At 38.6% G+C, this 22,813-nt stretch overlaps 1 protein-coding gene across 1 annotated transcript in view; it reads left to right on the forward strand.

Moving 5' to 3' along the window:
• Positions 1-22,813, forward strand: part of NCAPD3 (non-SMC condensin II complex subunit D3) — a 75,322-nt gene that overhangs the window by 27,986 nt on the left and 24,523 nt on the right. The window contains exons 16-21 of the mRNA XM_081274257.1: positions 312-446; positions 1,130-1,350; positions 11,695-11,886; positions 12,215-12,312; positions 12,482-12,597; positions 15,180-15,287. Of these exons, the coding sequence (XP_081130383.1) occupies positions 312-446; positions 1,130-1,350; positions 11,695-11,886; positions 12,215-12,312; positions 12,482-12,597; positions 15,180-15,287 (870 nt within the window). The remainder of the gene's footprint in view (positions 1-311; positions 447-1,129; positions 1,351-11,694; positions 11,887-12,214; positions 12,313-12,481; positions 12,598-15,179; positions 15,288-22,813) is intronic.

A 22,813-nucleotide genomic window follows, 5' to 3' on the forward strand; every position in this document is an offset into this window, starting at 1 on the left:
TTTTTGAAAAATCACAAATTTGTATCTATAATTTGTTTTGTTTAGATTCTTAATCTGGGAACCGTGGATGAATTTCCATAGGTTTGTAAAATTGATGGAAATTTTTAAAAATTTTATAAATATAAAAATTTTTGTCTGGAGAGGGGCCTTAGCTTTCATCAGATTGAAAAGTTGCGATGCTGTAGGGAACAGGGATGGATTGATACATGACTCTCAAAATGTTAAGAATCACATTTTTTAAGTATCCCTTGTCTTTGGTTTTTCTATACTTAAGCTATAATCATCACTTCTTATTGTTTATATGCCTTCAGGTATTAGTGAATATTTTGAAACACTCTGACATCTTGGGTATGGAGGAGGACTTGTTGACTCTACAGGACCTCTGTCGGGACCCCGCAGTATCTGTCCGGAAGCAGGCCCTACAATCTCTTACTGAACTTCTTATGGTGAGAGGCAAAGCATTATGTATCTAATGCATGGTATTTTACATTAAAAGTAATTCTAGTGCTGGAGGTATAGCTTAGTGGTAGAGCATATATTTTTCATGTTCAAAACCCCTGGGTTCAATCCCCAGCACAAAACAAACAAACAACAGCAACAAATAATAGTGGCCTGTTTCTAATGTATAGTTGACTTGGTAGAAACTACTGTATAGTGTAAAAGAGATAATCTTTCAGTCTTACAATTATATATGATAGACTGTGCTTCCTATTAAATATAATTAGGAATTACTGCTGAATGTTAATGCATTTTCTTGAATTCATTTTAAATCTCAGATAGGAAAAAAGAGTTTCTCAGGATGAATTTGGTTAAGCTAGAGGCCAAGATTAATTTTTGTCAATTAAGATGTATGTAAATGATACTGCTAAAAATAGGTCCATTAATTCTATAATTTGCTTCTGCCAACTAATTGGCTATTCAGAAGTTTAAAACCATATTTATTTCTTTATTTCATGAGAGAAGTCTTTAAGAAATCCATATTTTTACTTTTTCTATCAGTATTTAATTATTCCTTGGGATAAAATAAGTTTAAAATATCAGTATGTACTAGTTTATAATAAGCTGGAGATTGAACTTTTAGACTTTTAATAGCATCAGACTTTCTAATATATAATTTTTTAATCCTTAGGCCCAACCTAGATGTGTCCTGATCCAGAAAGCCTGGCTGATGGGGGTCATCCCAGTGGTGATGGACTGTGAGAGCACTGTGCAGGAGAAGGCCCTGGAGTGCCTGGACCAGCTCCTGTTGCAGAATATTAAGCATCACAGTAAATTTCATGGGGAGGATGACAACCAAGTACTCGCTTGGTCACTTCTTGCCCTCCTCACTACAGAAAGCCAGGAACTAAGGTATGTTAACTATATGATTTTTGCTTCTCATAGAAGGCTATATGACTTTTTAATAATAAATTTTTCTATTGCAAGTATTTTGGCATTTTTGTGGTGACTGTTTTTGTGTCACATTTAATTGCTTTCTTTGCTTCCCTCTGTCTCCTTTTCAATTTGATCTGGTATTTAAATACCTGTTACATAACATTGATGGATGCATCATATTAGTACCTTTCCCTAATACTGGTTATTATGAAAAATGACTTACAAATTAAACTTTTTGTAACACTTTATTGGATTGGTGGACTTAGTAACATTGCAATACTTTTTCCATTTGATAATATTTATTGAGCTTATACTACATATAGTGAACATTTTGTTAAGGGTGCATGCATAATGATACATTTTAATTTGTATTGTAGTCATCTTATAATTGATTTGTGTGTGAGCTATCTTGGTTGCTTTTTTCTTTTTCTTGTATTTCTTTATCATTCCACGAATATTTCCCTACTTTTTACATATAGTTATGGAAGAATAATACAATAGAAAGAGTAATAGAATTGAGTGTCATAAAATACCACTCTCTGGCCGTGGCAAATTACTACTTCTTTCAGGGCCTTGATTTCCTCATTTGCAAGAGCAGCCAGTTGAATTGCATAAGGTCTCTTTTTATTCTCTTTTATTCTATTTATTTATTTATTCTTTTTATTCTATTTTATTCTTTATGACTAAAAAAAAACATTCATTCAGTAAATATTTTCTCACTACCAACTAGGTGGCTTTACTGAGGTTTCCTAGAAGGGAGGGATTTAACCAGCAATAGAATCAACTGATTTTTGTTGTTGTTGTTGTTGTAGGGCTATATTATTATGCACACCCAATGTAGTAAAATTTCACGGTAAAATGATTAAAAGTAGAATCAGTTTTTCACACAAACACAAAAAGAAGTCTATGATAGCTCAAGAGACGCTTTTGGGAGGTTTATTCCATTTTTTTTTTCAACATTTTATGTCTCAGTATCTGCATAGAGGTACATAGAAAATTAAACAAACCATTTTACAAAGAAAATATACCCATGTAACTACTATCTGGGTCTAGAAATAGACCATTGTTGGGCCCAAGAAGTACCCTCAATCTCCTTCCAGCCAGCCCCCTTCTCTCTTCCTTAGGGGGGAGCTACTCTTGTGATTTTAACACCACATATTACTTTGCTTTATTCTTGAACTTTATGTAAATGGAATTCTGTGGTATGTCTCTTGTGAGTCTAGTTCCTTTCATTCAGCATAATGTAAAAGTCATTCAGAATATTATGTTGATCGTTCATTTTAATTCCTGGACACACACACACAAATACACATAAGTGTGATATTTGTGACTGAAACACAATCAAATTTATGTTGTGAACATTCATATACATATCTTTATATATACACATCTATTGGGTATATATGTAGGAAATTTATTGTTAAATAAATAATGTTTGTATTCGTCTTTAAATAAAAACTGCTAGAATTTTCCAGAGTGGTCATTGCAATTTACATTTTTACTATTAATGTATTTCAGTTGTTCTGTGTCTCAAACAGCATTTTGAATTTTTTTTTTCTTTTGGTGAGTGAAATCGGTATTTCATTGTCTTCAGTTTATACTCCATGTTGACTAATGAGATTGAGTCTTTTTTCATGTGGATTACCACTTAGACATTCATATTTGTGAATTACCTGTTAAGGTCTCTTGTCTTAGTTTTTATTGGATTGTTACTCTTTTGCTTATTCATCTGAAAGTGTTCATTACATTTTCAGTATACAAGCTTGTATATTGCACATGTCTTCTCCCACTCTATGGTTTACCTTTTTACTCTTTACTACTACTACTTTTTTTTTTTTTGGTGGTAGAGATTAAACCCAGGGCTTCACGCATGCTAAATGCATTCTCTACTCTTTTGATTGTGTTTAGTCTGTGATTGGTTTTCTTTGTGATTAGCATATCATCATTTTATTGGTTTTTATTTGTGGTTCAAATTATTAACACGTTGTACAGATTAGTGGAATTCACTGTGATATTTCTATACATGCATATGTTGTGCATTGATCAAGTCCTACTAATCATTTCTTCTTCTACCCTCTGTCTTTCCTTCACTTTCCTACCCTATTCCTCCTACCTCAGTTCCTAATAATCCCTCTTCTACTTTTGGGTTTCTTTCTCTCTTTCTTCCTTCTTTTTATTTATTTTTGTTTGTTTTGTTTTGTTTGCACATATCATAAAAAAATGCAATATTTGTCTTTGTATGGGTGTCTGATTTTGCTTAACAGGATTTCACTTTTTATGGCTGAATAATACTTCCTTTGCATATACACTATTTTCTTTATCCAGTTATCTGTTAATGGACACCTAGGATGATTTCATATCTTAGCTATTATAAATAGTACCACAGTAAACATGGGGATGCAGGTATCTCTTTTTTCTTTGCTGACTTCATTTCCTTCTGATATAGGCCCAGGAGTGAGATAGTTAGATCACATTTGATCATATGATCTATTTTTAGTTTTTTGAGAAACCTCTATACTGTTTTCCATAGTGGTTGTAAAGTCTTTTCCTACCATATATTTGTGTAAATATTTTCTTATATAATCTCTTAGAAGTCTGTTATATTTTTCTTTTCCCTTTCACTGTTAGATCTTTAAAATTTATCTGGTATTGAATTTTGTATACCATATAATTAGGGATCAAATTTCAAATCTTTCTAAATAAAGATCCAATTGAAATATTAATTGAAAAGACAACTTTTATTCTCTGCTTTGCGGTACCATCTTTATGACAAATAGGTTGTTCTTAATTCTAGTTCTGTTTTACTCCTTTTTTGTATATCTGTTTCCCTTTTGGTATCACAGATTTAATTATTGTGGCTCTGTTGGTCCTCTATAGTAGAGTAAGTCTTGTGTTGTTCTCCCCTTGTCCTTGTATAGTTCTTTGGTATTATTTATTCCAGGCTTTATTCATATGGCTTGGAATATTCCACTATTAAATCTTTTTACTGAATTATTATTGCATTTTTTATTTCTAGAATTTTTATTTTGTCACAGTTTTCAGTTTTCTGTTGAAACTGTCAATCTTGTATTTTGCTTTCTTGCTTATACTAGGCATAATGACTTTAGATTTGTGCATCTGATAACTTCACTGGTTGGGCAAAGTCTGCTTTGTATTTTTGGTATGTCTTATGTCCTCATATACTGTTGCATGCTAGAAAAATTATAAAAATTGATCATGTACTACCTTCCTAAGGCCAATAACAAAAATTACCAACCAATTCATATGGATCAGATAATATTCTCTGAGCATTAATAGTAAGGGTTAAAAAGCCACAAACAAAACATTTAAACATTTCCATGGTCAGAGACCAGTGAATTAGTTTTGGAACTGTATATACAGAAAAACTTGAAGAATCATATAATGGGGTACTTAGAAAGAAATGTATAATGTTAAATATTTAGAAAAGGTAACAGACTGGCCAGGTGTGGTAGTGCAGCTTGGGAGGCTGTAGCAGGAGGATTGCAAGTTTGAGGCCAATCTCAGCAACTTAGTGAAAAACTGTATCAAAAAATAAAAAGGGAATGTGGCTAAGTGGGAAAGCACCCCTGGGTTAAATCCCTAATACCAAAAAAAAAAAGGGGTGGAGGGGAAGCACAGACTGAAAATTAACTACCTACATGTTTACCTTAAGTTAGAAAAAGTAATTGAGTAAGCTTGAAGAAAAATACCAAAAAATAAGAGCAGATATTACTGTACTGGCTTAACAAAGAAAAAACAAGTCTTTAGAAAGTTTAATGGAAAGGACAAACTTCTATTGAGATTTGCCAAGAGAAAAGAGAAGACACAGATAAATAGTATTATCAGTGAAATGGGTGGTAAAATTACAGTCATATAAATTTCTAAAATGTTTAGAATATATTACTATTTTTATAAAAGAGTATAGTTCTTTATACTTGTTTTTTATTTAAAGTTTTCATTGATATAGTCCCCTGTATTAATTTGCTATGGTTGCCATTACAAAATGCCACAGCATATATTTCTTGAATAACAGAAATATGTTTTCTCAAGTTCTGGAGACTAGAGGTCCCAGGTGAAGGTTCTGGCAGCTTTTGTTACTCTTGAGATCTCACCTTGGCCTACAGATAGCCACATCTGTGCTGCCTATCTTTCCTCTGTGCGTGCATATCCCTAGTATCTCGTTGTGAGTCCAGATTTTCTCTTATAAGGACAACTGTTACATTGGATCACAGCCCACTCTAATGGCCTCATTTTAACTTCATCACTTCTTTATAGGCCCTATATTCAAATACAATCACATTCTGAGGTTATAGGGGTTAGAATTTTAACATAAAAATTTCAAAGGAACACAATTCTGTACCTAGTTCTAAAGGGAACAGGTTAAATCTTCTCAGCACTAAGCCTAAGCAACACCTTGCCTGGTACATTATAGCACCTCAGTGAATACCTATTTGAATAGTTATTGTCAATACCTGCTATGATTGAATGGTCCCTCCAAAGCGCATGTTGAAATTTAATAGCAGTGTCTGGAGGTAGGACCTTTAACAGGTTATCAAAAGGGCTTTCAGGAATGGACTTTTTTTCTTGCCTCTTTACCCATACAGATATCCACACCACCCTTTTGGGAGAACACAGCATGCAAGGCACCACCTGGCGACAGAGAATGACCTCAGTGGTTGCTGAAACTGCTGCTGCTTTATCCCCAGACTTCCCAACCTCTAGAACTATAAGCAATAAATTGGTATTCTTTATAAATTACTCAATCTCAGGTATTACATTATAACAACAACCAAAAAAAAAAACAAAAAACAGGCTAAGACGGCACCATAAATGAAATTAAAACACAAAGAACAAATTGGAAAAAGTATAACATTTGATAAAGGATGATGTCCTGTATCTACTAATAATACTTATAAATCAATAAGCATGATCTCGTAATAAAGAAATGGATACATTCTCTTAAAATACAGTTTGCAAAAGTTGAAACAGAAATGAAAAACAAACAGAAGCATATTGAATCTGATATTAAACTTTTTAACACTCAGAGGAGTTAAAATTAAAATAAATTTTATGTTCTCAAAATGTGAGACTTGAAAAGAATCTGAGAAAAATGGACATTTTTACATCTTTGGTTAGAGTATAGATTGTCTAGGCTTGTTTAGAGGATGATCTAGCATTGTTTCTCAACATTTGCCATCCCAAAAATGTATTCCTTCCTCCCCTGAATGCTACAGCCCTCCTGGGCAGGCTGTCCTTTGTCATTTTGCACTCTACCCAGAGTGACCTTTCTGCATGCATAATTTCTTCAGAGAGCTTCATAAGATGTCCTCAATTATAGCACTTCTTGCATCCCTCATCTTTCCCCACATGGGTTTTATGTCCTAACAATCCCAGCCTATTCCCCACACCTTCTTGCCTTTTTGAACACCACACTTTCAGCATGGTATTCTCTGTCCCTAAAAGGACAGCCTTTCCTCCTTTGTTTGCTCTTACTTGTTCTTCAAGATTTTCTTTACTTCCCTCTGGCAGTCTTACCTGACTCCCCTGGTCTGAGTTACTTACATTTCATCTGTTCTGTAATACATTTTAACATGTGCAGTTGAGGTGTACTATACAATTTGAGAGTATAACAGCATCCTCCACAGGCTTTGTTTTCATTTTCAGATATGGAAAACAGCCTATGGATATTTGAGATCACAGGTGAGAAACACAGGTGAAAGGCAGAAAAACTATTGAGGGTAAATGAAAGATGGATGATATGTAGTGAAGAAAGCTTCTGGAAAAAGAATAGTATTTGAAGGGTTGAACTTCATAGAGTAGGAGGAGGGCCAGAGATGTAACTCAGAGTTACAGTGATTGCCTATTCTGCTTAACACCCTTGGTTTGATTCCCTGCACAAATAAATAAATAAAGTAGGAGGAAGGAAGTTCAGAGATAAATGTAATCAAAAGATAAAGTGGAAAGAGAAGTACAAAAGAGGACATGAACACTAGAGCTTGCTAGCATTTCTTTTCTCAATAAAGCAGTCATAAGAATCATTTGCCTACAGTCAGAAAGGAAAAGGAAGAGTGGGGCCCTTAACTGTAAAGATTTAGGGTAACCACTAAAAGACATGGGCTAGTTCAAAACCTCTTACACCGGTAATTCTGGTGTAATTGGTTTGTGAAATCTGCCTTTAATCATAATATTAAGTTGTTACTTGCCATTTTTCACTCATTCTTTCATGATAAGATAGTGGAATTTTGCTGAAGCCATCTGATAGATAATAGTAAAACATAATGAGGGAAGCATATATGAGAATTCTCCATTATAACATTGACACTCATCTCATTAAGTTTATTTGGTTTGGGAAAAGAGTTATTTTTGTTAAATACTATATATATGTACACAAAGTAGAGTCACACCATTCGTGTTTTCATATGTATACTTAGGGTAAACAAATTTTAAAATATTTGTTGATTGTATAGATCATATATATAAACATACAGTGTTGTCATTTTTAAATGAATCAATTTTTTAAATTTCTAGGTTTAAATTTCTAATATGACAATAATAATCCTCAAATAATAACAACAGTAATTCTCATAGACAAATTATTTGGGATGGTCAGTAATTTTGAATTTAAAGAGGTTCTGAGCTGGGGGTGCAGCTCAGTGGTAGAGCATTTACCTAGCATGCTTGAGGCCCAGTGCCACTCAAAAAATAAAAGAAAAAAAGGAAAAGAATGTAAAGGATCCTTAGATGAAAAGGCATGAGAGCCACTGATCTTAGGAATCTGTTTTAAAAATCAGAAGCACTGTTAAGCACTTTAAGTGTTAGAGAAGAATTCAACTCATTTGCTCCTCTCAGGTTGCTCTCAATCCAGTGGAAATTCCAAAACAAAGTAAAATCATGATTTTAGTAGAAAGTAAATTACACCCACTTTGGAAGAAAGTAAGCACAGAGGAAGGGCATGTAGCATTTTTGTGATTTCCTCCTGCTTTCCCTCTTCCTTTGTCTCTTCTTTGTTCATCCTTCTCCCTCCTTTTTCTTACTCCTTCTCTTCTTCCTTTCAACCTTAGGGTGGTGTTTTTTCCATTTTCTGTTGCTATAACAAAATACTTGAGGCTGAATACTTTGTAAAGAAGAGAGGTGAAGGGCTGGGGATATAGCTCAGTTGGAAGAGTGCTTGCCTCGAATACACAAGGCCCTGGGTTCAATCCCCAGCACCACAAAAAAAAAAAAAAAAAAAAAAAAAAGAGAGAGAGAGGTTAATTTAGCTCATAGTTCTTGAAACTCTAAGTCCAAGATCAAGTGGCCCTACCAGTTTTAGCCTTTGGTGAGGACCTTGTGGTAGGTGACATCACAAAAGCAAGAGCATCCATAGAAAATCACATGAGGAGACAGGAAGCCAAAGAGATTTAGGGGCCAGACTTGCTCTTTTTTGTAACCACTTGCTTTGGTGAGAACTAACTTTGAGAGACCAGTATTAATCCCTTCTGAGGGTGGTGACCCCATGACCTCATTACCTTACTTCTGTGGTAAAAGTTCCACTACCTTTAATACCTCCATGGTGAGGACTAAGCTTCCTATGAATTCTGGGGGGCACATTCAAACCTTATACAAACCATAGTAGATAGCTTCCTAGAAGTGGTAGCATGAGCTAAATATTGGGGAACATGTAGGAATTAATCAGGCAACTGAGGATTTCCAGGTAGGAAATAGCAATGCAAAGGCCTAAGAGGTCTGAAGGCTCCACAAATTCACTAAGGAAAATGACTGTTTCAGGTGCCATTGACTTGAGGTATAGAAAGAAAGGTCAGGTGGGGACCAGGAGGAGGGCTGGAGATGGGAGTCCAATTTTGAATGTAGTCTTGGATGCTTGATCACATGTGAGAGGGGAGTTCATTGTAATGAATGAGATCCATAGAATAAGCTTGTAGGTAAGAGAAAACAGGACTAGGAATAGAGCTTTTCAAAATCAGCAATTGAAGTGATTAGAATGAAAGAGATTAGAGAAGGGAAATAAGAGTGATCCACTAGGTAGAGCAGAGTAATAAGGATGACTAATAACAGTTTATACCTCTAAGAGATACCAAATAAAACAGAATAAGTTTACTGACTATTGATTTTGACATTAGGAGACAGTCATTGGTGCTTTTTGGTTAGCATTTATTGAATCTCATTCTGTTGTTTTGTTGTTATTGTTTCTCATTCTAACTAGATGGGTACTGTCTATGATTGACTTGGGGGTGTGGCTGAGGAGTGAGATGAGAAGTACTTCACATATAAGGGAGTGAGTTGTCAGAGGAACCAGATTTGAGACTTCAAGGAGGTTCAGAGAATTTTTTCCTCTTTCTGTTGGTTGCCTTATAGTAAAACCACTTAATATAGTAAACCAGACCCAGCCTCCAGAAGCATTTTTAATTTTATGTTTAAAGGTTTTGAAATGTTTCTAAGTGATATTAATAGGTTACAGCAGATTTTACCTCTTTTTTAAATTTTATTTCTTCTAATTTGTTATGTGACAGCAGAGTGCAATTCAATTCATATTGCACAAAGGGAGCACAATTTTTCATGTCTCTGGTTGTACACAAAGTAGAGTCACACCATTCATGTTTTCATACATGTACTTAGGGTAAACAAATTTTAAAATATTTGTTGATTGCATAGATCATGTGGTGTTAGCATAAATATTGTGAGCTATGGGTAGGAAAACTCTTGATTTGGAAATATATTTTAAACAATAGTTAATTTATTAATAAAACTATTCATTTATGTACAAAACAAACATATCTATTATCACAGTAAGTATAATATACTTAATATATTAACAAACATATCTATTATCACAGTAAGTATATATATTATACTTACTGTGATAATAGATATGTTTGTTTTGTACATCTATCTTGACTGTATGCTTTGAGAATTTTCTTTTAAAAAATATTTAATGAAGAAGTCTAATTAATCTCATGTGTGTGTGCTCCAGCAGTCTAAGGAAAAATTAATTGGAGGAAGAAGTATGTTTTTCTCTTTGCTTAATGTATAAAACATGGCTTTGTCTCATGAGTAGGGTCTCAGTACTATTGTAAGAAGTAAAATAAGAGACTGCTTAAAAATAATAGTGATATAATATGAATACTTTAATACATCAGAAGCATTTTTATGAGGTGATCTTTATAATCACCTTTTTTAAAATAGTGTTATTGTATTTTTTATACTTTAATTTTATTTGTTTATATTTATATGGTACAGAGGATCAAACTCAGTGCCTCATACACCCTAGGCAAGGGCTCTACCACTGAGCTACAGCTTCAGCCTCCAGAAGCATTTTTAATTTTATGCTTAAAGTTTTCAAAATCTGTTTCTGAGTAGTATTAATAGGTTACAGCAGATTTTACCTCTTGTTAAAAATTTTATTTATTCTAATTTGTTATATAGACAGCAAAATGCAATTCAATTCATATAGAGCACAATTTTTCATGTCTCTGGTTGTATACAAAGTAGAGTCACACCATTTGTGTTTTCATACATGTACTTAGAGAAATGATGTCTCATTCCACTGTCTTTCCTATCCTCATGTCCCCTTCCTCACTCTCCCTCCCCTTTGTCCTATCTATAGTTCATCTATTCCTCCCACGCTGCCTCCCATCCCCATTACAAATCAGCATCCTTATATCAGAGAAAACATTCGGCATGTGGTTTTGGGGGATTGGCTTACTTCACTTAGCATTATATTCTCTAACTCCATTTATTTACCTGCAAATTCCATGATTTTATTCTCTTAATGCTGGGTAATATTCCATTGTGTATATATACCACAGTTTCTTTATCCATTCATCAACAGAAGGGTATCTAGGTTGGTTCCACAATGTAGCTATTGTGAATTGAGATTTTACCTCTTTTACTATAATCATATTTAAATGCTAGGATGTGGTTTCTTTCAATCCTTCCAGTGGAAAAAACAAAAGGATAGTATTTTTTATGTTTTTATCACTATAGCTATAAATTCTGGATAAATCCATTATGGTAACCTATCTTTTAGGTTTGTATGGAATTTGTGGATGGAACGAGGATAAGAAGGGTCTCAATTATGAAATTTTATTCATTTGAAAATAACTATTTTGTAAGGGAGAAAAGCAAATACAACTTATTCTATAAGAAAAACAAAATTTGTTATCAGATATACTACTAGCTAGACCATCTACATGGATGTTTTATGTGGCAGTGGAATCCTAGAACAGCAGATATTGCTACCCTTTCAGTGAGGGATTGATCTAAACAGTTTTGTTTATTTATAGTTACAATTCTGCTTTCCTTTTTGTTTTTGTTTTCCAGCCGCTATCTAAATAAGGCTTTTTATATCTGGTCCAAAAAAGATAAATTCACATCCACTTTTATAAACAATATGATATCTCACACTGGCACAGAACATTCTGCACCAGCCTGGATGCTGCTTTCCAAAATTGCTTGCTCATCAACCAAGCTGGACTACACCAAAATAATACAGTCCTGGGAGAAAATCAGCAGGTTCGAATGTTTACAATGTAGACAGTGGTGGAAATTGAAGGTTCTTACAAACTCATGCGTTAGGAAAGTGGGCTCTTTCATAATAATAACTTTTTGAATATAGAAATATTTTCTTTAAACCTTGGCATAAAACAAACAAAATGAAACTTACGCAGTTTACCTTTTCCCTAAGTTCAGTAAGTGCCTACAGGTAACTACAGCATGATCTTTTAAGCCATGTATCTACCTTACTTCCTCTAGTATTAATGATAGAAAAGAAAATATATTTAGATGACAGCACAGTGGTTAATTTGGTTCTATCTTGGTATTTCCCCTACCCTTCCTCTAGTCAGCAGAATCCCAATGCAAATACCTTAGGACATATCCTGTGTGTCATTGGCCATATTGCTAAGCATCTTCCTACGAGCACCCGGGACAGGGTGATTGGTGAGTGTCTATTAGATAATCTTTCTTGTTGGTGCTATTAACTTCAGTTTATTTAATTAATTTATTTATTTATTTATTTATTGTGTGTGTGTGTGTGTGTGTGTGTGTGTGTGTGTAAATTTTGTTTTTTTAAGCAGTTTAACTTGTAGGATTTGGTTCTCCTTCTTAGATGTTGTCAAGTGTAAGCTGAATGGATTTCAGTGGTCCCTAGAGCTGATCAGTTCAGCTGTTGACACTTTGCAAAGACTTTGTAGAGCATCTGCAAAGACACCAGTGGAGGAACAGGTATGACGTTACACATTGCTCTGATATGTTTTCAACTTATTTGTATTTGGACCTGTTACTGTTTGTTTTGAAGTTCGAAGAGTGTCTCTATAAATATGGGACACTAAGGATGTGTAGTCCCCAGTAGCTTTTGGTACAACAAGGCAGTGCTTATGTGACTAGCAGCTGACTTTCCCCAAGAACATAGACTAATCAAGACATGATTCTCTCCTTGGCTCCAGATACAAGTATCTTTTAGTAATACATGCTGTTACTTAACATTTATTTCCTGATGAGAATTCTGCAAGATTGTCTTGTTATAAATTATAGCATAGACTCTTATTTCAAGAACAAGTTATAGCATAGACTCTTATTTCAAGAACATTTAATGTATAGTTTTCCACCTCATCAGATAGTTTCCTCCACACCAAAAATTTTTGATCTTTTGGTAAGTTATAATCTTGGAAAATGAGTGTCCTATTACTATAGGGTTACATTACTCAAATATTTTTAGCTTTATCTTGTCCCTGAAGTTCCCTACAGCCTATACCTAATGGTGCATAGTCATAAATTCCAAATCAGTGATTTATGTAAGGCGGAGAGTTACTTTGACCCCTTAAAGGCATCCATATTAATATCTCTAATAAGAGACTGGGGATGTGGCTCAAATGGTAGCATGCTCACTTAGCATGTGTGAGGCACTGGGTTCAATTCTCAGCATAACATAAAAATATTGTGTCCACCTAAAACTAAAAAATAAATATTTAAAAAAATCTCTAATAAATCATAAGCGTACCTTTTTTCTTTTTGGAACCCAGCACCTTCAGTATGCTAGGCAACTGCTCTTACCAATGAACTATGTCTCTAGCGCTGCTGTGTCTTCTGCTTTTATCATGAGGTATACTCCTAAACAGTGCTATTTGTAATAAAAACATTTAGAGATGAGGACTATTAATAATGATTATGAAAGTTATAAGTTAATTTAAATAATTTCTGAAGTGTATCTAAGTTTTTCAGAAAACTACTTTCTTCATCTGAGCTACTTTCCTATGCTTTCTTTTCTTGTATAAGGTCTTATGAGAAAGTCCATAATTAATGCTACATTTCCTACTTATAATAACAAACCTAATACACCAATGTACTGTGACATTTTTGCTTGTGACCTTAAAAGTGATTGGAATGCACTTAGCTTAAAAAAAACAAATCTTGAGCTGTTTCTTATGTAAATGGTATCTGGTGTTTGTCTAGTGTCTGGCTTTCAACAATTATATTATTAAAAGGGATACTTGAATTATTATTTTTCTAACCTGTTATCTGAAAACCAAAGATTGTATGAAAAGCTTTTAAATAAGAAACATTGGAAAGAACACATTTGAATAGCATTAAAAAATGTAGTTGGTGCTTTGGTCTTTCTAGAAAGAATAAGGAGAGAATGATGAGGGGGAAATTATGGCAGATATGACTGTGATCCTGCAGTTTTCAGTGGCACACAGCTTACTGATGGTAGAGCTATGACTATAACTCAGATACTTTCCCAGTGTTTCTTTTACCAGTGCTAACTGAAAAATGAACTATCTGCACAGTGGGATATTGGGAACTATAAAAAATCTTGAGGTCTTTGTCTCTTCATCAAAATAAAGCTCTTTTTGGTCAACATTGTGATCCAGATTGTCCAGTCTTATTAAAATCTTAGATGCAGTTCTTTTAAAGGTAGTAAAGATAATAGTTTTGAAACATTTGAGGCCAAGTCAGATTCAAAAGCATTTTATGCCTAACAATGATTTTCCTACAACTTTGCAAACATTGAGTACCATGTTGTGTTAGTTCTTCTATGTACTAGATGATGGTTAAAACAGAGTCTTTTCTTAAGTACCTATAGTGCAGTGGGAGAGACATATCCCAGACACATAATTTCAGTATAAAACAGTTACTTCCAAAATAAAAGTATGCATCAAGTGACATGAAGTACTGGGGTGGAGGCACTTAGTTCAGCCTTAGCTGTTCTCTAGGAACAGTCTCCCAGAGAAAATGAATTGTAGAATTCTTTCATGCTCTTGGCACCAAGTATGTACTAGCAGTGACCTCTGGAAGTATATGATATGCACTAGCAGTGACCTCTGGAGGTTATTATAAACAGAAAAGAACACAGAAAACTTGTTCCTAATTAATAAGTTTCAGAAGAATAGCAACTGTCCTTTTTGTGTATATCTTTAAAAGTGTGCACTATAGAAATGTTCACTTAACAGTACTTAATTTGCCACCTGCATATGCTAGAAGAATTGTAATTGCTGTTAAAGATATAATACAAATGAAGCCACTAGATATTCCCAAATATTTGCCGTTTGCTGTTGTAGGGGAAATGTAGAGAGAAAGTTGATATATAAACTGTTCTTTGAAAATTTCACTTAGCCAATTCTCATGGTCAGATTGCTTAAATTGTGTCATTGTATTTTTGGATAAATCAAGGTAAAGATTGCACATGAACAATGGTTGGAGTTTTTCATGCATTTGAAGATCCTAGAGGCTACTCTGAGAACCTGGGGTTGGTGGGTTGTCTGGGAGATGAATGGGATCCTTTAGAGCTGATCTGTGACTTGCCACAGGAACTACTGAAGCAGGTGTGTGGGAATGTGCTCTCTACCTGTGAGTACCACCTCTCCAACATTGTTCTGAAGGAGGATGGGGCAGGGAACATGGATGAAGACCTGTTGGTAAGCAGCTGCTTTTCCTAACCATTCTTTCCTCTTCTTTTTTTTATCAGCAGGGATTTTTTTGAGGATGATTTTACATGTGTACTTCAGATACAATTAAAAAAGAAAAGGGCTGTTGTAGCCTAGAGCTTCACTCTTTTTCAAGAAGAAATATTTATGAATAATCCATCTATTTTTATCTCATATACTTAATATTTGGGGGGAAACTTGATGGAATACTTCATCCAGTTAAGAGTTTATGAGAAACCTGATTCCAATAGGAAAATCACATTGTGTGTTATAATTTTGGTAGAGTTCAACTTATAAATAATAAGGTAAGAAAACAATAGCATATGCCTTAGTCTTTTGTTTATTTTCTTTTTAAAAGAATTATAACTTCTGAGCCATTTGAACATTGGAGTATAGAAATGGGGAAATAGGGTCTAGTCATTGAAAGAATGAACAAGGCTCATCATCGGAGAAAATGCCCATTTTTTGAGGAACAGCTCTGCATATTTATAGAGCCAGGGTGGTTTGACAGTTATGACAGTTTAACAATTTGACAGTTGGCATGGGATGCTTTCTGATTGGTGGGTAAGGATCATGTGAGCCAGCAGGGCTAGTCTGATTGGTGGGTAAGGATCATGTGAGCCAGCAGGGCTCACCATTGGACAACTCTTCTCAGGGGATGGGGACGTTAGTCTTTGGAGCTGGGGCGACTCCCAACATTCCCCCCTCTTTGTTATTAAATGAGAGTGTGCATCCACTCATTCTGCCTGCTTCCTACTGAGATGGGACGGCGTAGGAGAATAGGAGGGAAGTGGGGAGCCCCCACAGAAGGGCAGAGAGGGGGATATAACTTCAGGAACCAGATCAACGAAGGTTCCTTGCCACCACAGATCAACGATGATGTCAGTCCATTCGGCATAGGTCTCCACTGGAGGTATCATCAGTAGCCAGGAGTTGGTAATTCCTGAGGAGAAGCTGGTTAAAAGCTTGATTAGAAATTTTTTACCCGCCTGAGTCTGAATGAACTTTATGATAAAGGGAAGGAACAGGCACAGGGAGTTTTTATAGCCCAAATCTAATGGGGTCTCTGGGTCTGCAAGCGGCCTTGTTGGCACAAGGGGGGGTTAAGTTTCAGCCTTGAGCAGGGGCTTGGGCATTTGGGCTTGAAGTAAACAAGTGATAAAGAACCAGAGGGTTTGAGAAGCCAGGTCGTCCTGCAGCTAACTTTGTTTGACATGCCCTGCAGACCAGCCTGTCCTGCACCTAACACCCTCAATTCCACTCTTAATTCCTAGTCCAATCTAGCTCCCTCCCCTCTCTATTAAGGCTGCTTTTCAAACTTTCTCCTACCTGGGTGTCTCTGAAATCAGCTTGCTTCTCTCTTTACCTTTCTCAAAATATCCCAGCTTTCCAAACCAGCTTGCTTCTCTGACTTCTATCACTGTTCCCAGCTTTCCCTAGTCACACCAAGAAAGTACCGGCTTTCTAATAAAGAAGGCAGCTTCTCCCACGCTCTGAACGAAGGCGGCCAAGGGAGGACAGTGGCCCATTGTTACCAGATTTCCCTTTGAGAGCAGTCAGATCTCTCCAGGTTTTATGTGAAACACCTCAACCTTAAATACTGATAGATGGAAGAGGAGGGGCAGGGCATAGGTTTCGGAGATGGGTAGGGGTTCTGTAGGCAGTCCGGGAGGAACAAGGGGACGGCTATACATGACTTCGAAAGGTGAGAGATTAGAAGGCTTCTTTAGCAAGGCCCTAATAAGCAATAAAGCCAAGGAGAGTACCTTTACCCAGTCCAGGCTTAATTCCATGGTGAGCTTGGTGAGGGTCTCTTTAAGGGACCCACTGGTCCTTTCAACATTTCCAGAAGCCTGGCAGCGATAAGGGCAATGAAAATGCTAAGGGAGTGATAGCGTGTGAGCCAGTCCCTGTGTTATCTGCAAGGTGAATTCTGGGCCATTGTCAGATTGGATAGAAGTGGGCATCCCGAAACAGGGGATTATGTGAGTAAGCAACAGATCAACTACTATAGAGGCCCGCTTCTTAGAAGAGAGAAAGGCTTCAACCCATCCCAAAAAGTATCTACCAATACAAGAAGATATTTTATGTTTTTTACTCAGGGCATGTTGGTGAAATCAATCTGCCAGTCTGCAGCCGGGGTATGACCACGGGCCTGATAAGGGAAAGGTTTAAGTTTTAATGGAGTATTGGTATTGGTTCTCTGGCAGATCTGACAAGCGGAAGTGATCTGTTGTAGGTCTTATCACGTGGTTAAAGGGTGAAAAAGAAGTGAAGGAAAGTAGTGAGACTCTGTGGACTAGGGTGGAATAGAGAGTGAAGAAACTGGAAGAGTTGTTGGGGATCTTTGGGCCAATCCCCGGTGGTAACGAAGAGTAGCCGAGAGGAGGTGTAAAGCTCTGTAGGGCGGCTGATTGAGCCTCTTGATCGGCCTTGGAATTCCCCATAGTAGTAAGGGAGGAGTCAGTTTGATGGGCTTTGCAATGGATTCCCAGTTTGGAAGCAGCCTGGAGGCTCGTAGTAGGCCAGAAATAGTGTGGAATTAGTGACTGTCGTCCCTCTGGTGGTCAGTAGCCCCCTTTCTTTCTAAATGGCTGCATGGGAGATCAGGATATGGAAGACGTATTATACAGGGAGAGGGTTTTTCCCTCTGCTAGCTCGCATGCCCTTGTGGCAGCTATGAGTTCAGCTTGTTGGTTAGTGGTATTGGGTGGGAGAGGTTTTGCCTCTATGATGGATGAGAGGGAAACAACAGCATACCCACCACTTTAACCTCTTTGTGTATAAAGGAGCTACCATCTGAGAACCAGACGAGGTCCGAAGAGGGCAGGGGTCCCTCAGAAATGGTGGTAGGGCAGGGTAAAATTGTACCTCTAGGCATTTGTGGACGGGATCTTGTGAGGGAGAAGATGAGAGGAGGGAGGCAGGGTTTATTGGAGAGTATGGGCTGAAAAGAGATGGAGGGATTTTCAAGGAATGAGATAAGGAGGGATGGAACCCTGGAAGGAGGAAGTGACTGTAGCCCCTAGTAAGTGAGGAAATCCTTTAGATGGTGAGGAGATGAGATGGTTAGCGCAGAGCCAAAGGTAAGCTTGTGTGCTTCTTTCTGAAGGTCATGGGTCACTGCTAGGGCTCTGAAGCCTGGGGACCAGCCCCTGACGGTGGGGTTGGATAGGTAGGCCACTGGTGCAAATGTGAGGCCATATTCCTGACCCAGAATGTCCAGACTTTGTCCTTGTTTCTCATGTACATAGAGGGTGAAGGGTCGGGAGAGTTCAGGGAGATGCAGTGCCAGTGCCCGGAGGATTGTAAAGGGCTTCCCTGCTGCTGAGGGTAGGGGTTCATCTTGGGGGCCCTTGGCCAGATTATATCTTTGGTGTAGGTATAGACACAATAAGCTGTTTTCTGTCTACTATAATGGCCTTTTTCCCTTGAGAGATAGAGAACCCTAGATATGTGACCTCTTTACATGCTATTTGGGCCTTTTGTGGAGAGGTCCAATATCCCTCTAAGGCCAAGAAATTAAGTAGGAGAACTGTGTCATCTGTTGAGCGCCCTTTGGATGGATGGGCTAGAAGAACTTGTAGAGATTTGCAAGAGGTGCAGAGAGCAGGACTGGATCGAAGCAAGAAGAAAGCCTGGACATAAGCAATCTCTACCCATATTTTGAACGCTCAACAGTAATTGTAGAGATCCCTTAGAATGGAGGGATCCAGGAACCCAAAAGGGGGCCATCTGCTTTGGTTGTCTAAGGGACAAGTGGGCCAGGCCTGGGTACTATATTTGATCTAAAAAGCATTGTAGGGGAGAGTCGACTGGCAGAGAAGACACATTACCCATGTAAGGAGGAGGGAAGAGGAAACAGAGAAGGAGGAAACTGATTTATTGGCAAAAGGGGCATCCCCGCTAGAGCCAACAAATCAGGAGTACCTAAGTGGCAGGTTTGAGCTGCAGAGATTGGTCGTCACCGAATCCTGACAGTTGAAGCTCTCGTCCTGGATGGAGCCGGAGCCATGGGAGACCTTGGCCAAGGCTTTTCGGGATACCTCCTGGAGAGGCAGGATACTCCCAGGGTCGGAAAGAGGGGAGAGAGGGAGAGGAAGGGAAAGAGAGGAGAGAGGGAGAGGAAGGGGAAGGTAAGCGTCTCTCTAGCGGCCGAGTCTTAAGGTGAGAGCACTAGGACTTTCAAATCTGCCCAAGGAAGGAGTCCCTGAGGGCCACTGTAGCCATAAAGGCTGTGGTGGGGTGCTCAACATATTGCAAGAGGGTGGATTCAGGGCACTGGGGGTGCAAAGAGGTGTGGACTATCTCGAAATCCCTGAGGAAGGCAATCCAGATTAGTTGTCGAGAATGTCTGGTGGTGGGATCTGTCCAGGTAAAGGCAAAGGATCTTGGATTTGGGGGCAAGGGGAATGGAGAAGAAAGCATCCTTTACATCTATGACCGAGAAATGAGTGGCAGTGTGGGGGATCTGAGACAGCAGGGTATATGGGTTGGGAACCAAAGGATGTATGGGCCTAATGGAGGTGTTGATGTTCAGGACTGTAGGTCCTGAACTAAGCGATAGGACCCGTTGGGCTTTTTCTACCGCTAGTATGGGAGTATTGTAAGGAAAATGAGCAGGACAGAGGTACCCCTTGCTAAGAAGGTCATGAATAATAGGTTGTAGGCCCAGAAGAGCTTTTGTGGACAGGAGGTATTTAGCCTGATTGGGGAACGTGTTAGGATCTTTGAGATGAATGTTAACTGATAAGCAGGAAACAGTGGAGGGAGTGTGGGTATTCCATATAATTGGGTCGACCAGGTTCATAGGTAAGGGGTCCTTTTTAGTGTGGTGTTTCATGTCAGCCTCACAAGTGGAGCACAATGGCCAGTCTTCTGCCAAAAGGTCCAGAAAAGATGAACAGGCAGATTCTGGAGCTTAACTGATTCCAGGAGCCTGGATATTAATTGTTGTATTGAATTTAGAGAGAATATCTCGGCCAAGCAAAGGAACTGGACATTGGGGCATAACTAGGAACGTCTGAGAGAATGGGAAGTTGTCTGTGGAACAGAGTAATAGGGGAGTCTTTCTTGGATAGATGGTCTTTCCTCCTACCCCAACAATATGAGAGGTGGACGGCACTGTTTGCCCCCAGAATTCTGTCAGGACTGAGATGGTAGCCCCAGTGTCAAGGAGAAAGTCATCCTTGCGTTCATCCACCTGAATCTGCACCCTAGGTTCCTGTCTATTGATCATTACAGCCGGGGACAAGGACCCAATGTTCCATCAATCTTCGATTGCCATACCCAGAAGGTTGGATGGTTCCCTGGCCACAGGCCTCCTGCGGGATCTAGGACAGTCAGAGCCCCAATGACCTTGTTGTTGACATTTAGGGCATAGGGGGGTATGTGGTGTGAAGGTGCGGGGCATGCCCTAGCCCAATGTCCCTCCTTGCCACACTTGACGCAGGCGCCTGGGGTGTTTTTGACCTGCAGTGATGGGCGGCAACCCGAGGAAGCACCCTGCAGGGCCTGGGCAAGCATCTGAAATTTCTCAGTCTGGGGGGTGGCAGGGCCTTGTTCGAGCTTTTTTAGTTTGACCCGGATGTCGGGGTAGCTTTGCAAGAGGAAATATGTCATAAGGACATGACGGCCATCTCGGGTTTCAGGATCTAGGTTACTGCTCAAGAGCTTTCGTAAGCCAATCCAGAAATTCCAATGGGGTCTCTTGTAATTTTTGGAAATTATGTGCCGCTTTTTTGAGCCCAGCAATAATGCATGTGGAGAATCGGTCCCTACTCTGTATGCCAGCTTGTGTATTATAATCCCAGTCAGGAGTTTGATCTGGGGCAACAAGTGGCCCCAGAGGGTGATTGGGATTAACTTGGTGAGTTTCATCTGCATGGGCTCTGGCAAGTTCCCAGACTCTGGTACGTTCCTCAAGAAGGAGAGTATTAGGCAATAACATATATATATATATCATGGTGAGTGAGGCTATAAGCCTGGAGGACCCATTGAAACTCTTGGGACCTAGTTTGGGGGGGGGAGGGAATAAAGGTGTCGGCTGGGTCAGAGGGAGCACCTGAGGGGTTGGACAGAGCCAACCGGGGAGGTCAGTAGGGAGGGAGTTCATTTGCTGAATAGGTCGGGGAGAACGAGGAAGAGAAAAAGCCTCAACATAGGGGATCTCCTTCCACTTTTTCGAGCTCTCACAGAAGTTAAACAGATCTCTGAGACTTGCAGGATCCAGGGATCCTCCTGGGGTCCATTGACTTTGATTGTCTAATTGATAGTAAGTCCAATCTTGTGTGCAGAATTTAATAAGAGGGAGTCTGCAGGGAGGGAAGTAGAGGCCCCCATAGGTCAGGAGAGGGACAAGGGTGGTTGAGAGGAGTGCCTGTTCTTCCACCCCCCCCCCCGTACCTCCCACTCACGAACCGAACCGGGTTCCAGAGTCCACCGTGATGGTGAAGGTCGTGGTGGGGTGCGTTCTCTCCTCCAGATTGGGTGTCAGAGGTTTGCCAGACGATCACGGTCAAAGCCTCTGCATATAGCCCATCTGAAGTTGGATACCCAATAAGGGAACTCACTTTCTGAAGAGCCGGTGTTGTGTGAATAGTAGCAGTGCTCGAAAGAGTGGATGAGGACGGCAAGCCTTGAGAGAGGGGCCCTCGAGCAGCGAGGCATTCCCCATCCTGGGTTTCAGCACCAATGAAAGAATGAACAAGGCTTGTCGGAGAAAATGCTCATTTATTGAGGAACAGCTCTGCATATTTATAGAGCCGGGGGTGGTTTGACAGTTATGACAGTTTAACAGTTGACAGTTGGTATGGGGTGCTTTCTGATTGGTGGGTAAGGATCATGTGAGCCAGCAGGGCTAGTCTGATTGGTGGTTTAGGATCATGTGAGCCAGCAGGGCTAGTCTGATTGGTGGGTAAGGATCATGTGAGCCAGCAGGGCTCACCATTGGACAGCTCTTCTCGGGGGATGGGGAAGTTAGTCTTTGGAGCCCAGGCGACTCCCAACAGTCCTTACAATGTCTAAAAATATAAGGGAAGATTCTTACAAATGACCTTGGAGGAACAAGGTTGTATTTTGTGGTACTCCTACTTTAGAAACTGTTTCCATGAAAATGATTCCTGTGAGTCAGGACATGTCAAGCCAGTGGGCTGTTAACAAAATAAGTTTTGTTATAATTCTATTTCCAGCATCTGACGCTATCCAATAAAGGAAATGGTTTTTGATGCCCTTCGGTACAAACCATCATCTTTAACTAAAACTATTTTTCCCATCCATTTAAATTAGAAGAGCATCTCTTTTCTGTGTTCAGTTTTCACTTTACTCATTTCACTCTTTTAAGTGTTAGTGATTGTAGACCAAATTTAGATTTGTAAGAGAGAAAGCTATTGTACCTGAGGCACTAGTACGTTTATTTCATTAATGAACAGTATCATTACCGGGATTTGGACACTTAGGTATGTGAGCCATGATGTGTAGTTCAGAGTTGACCCAGGATTTTAGATAGTCTTGCTTTT

This window comes from Spermophilus citellus, assembly GCF_964194105.1.
Source record: "Spermophilus citellus genome assembly, chromosome: 2".
Taxonomy (NCBI): Eukaryota; Metazoa; Chordata; class Mammalia; order Rodentia; family Sciuridae; genus Spermophilus; species Spermophilus citellus.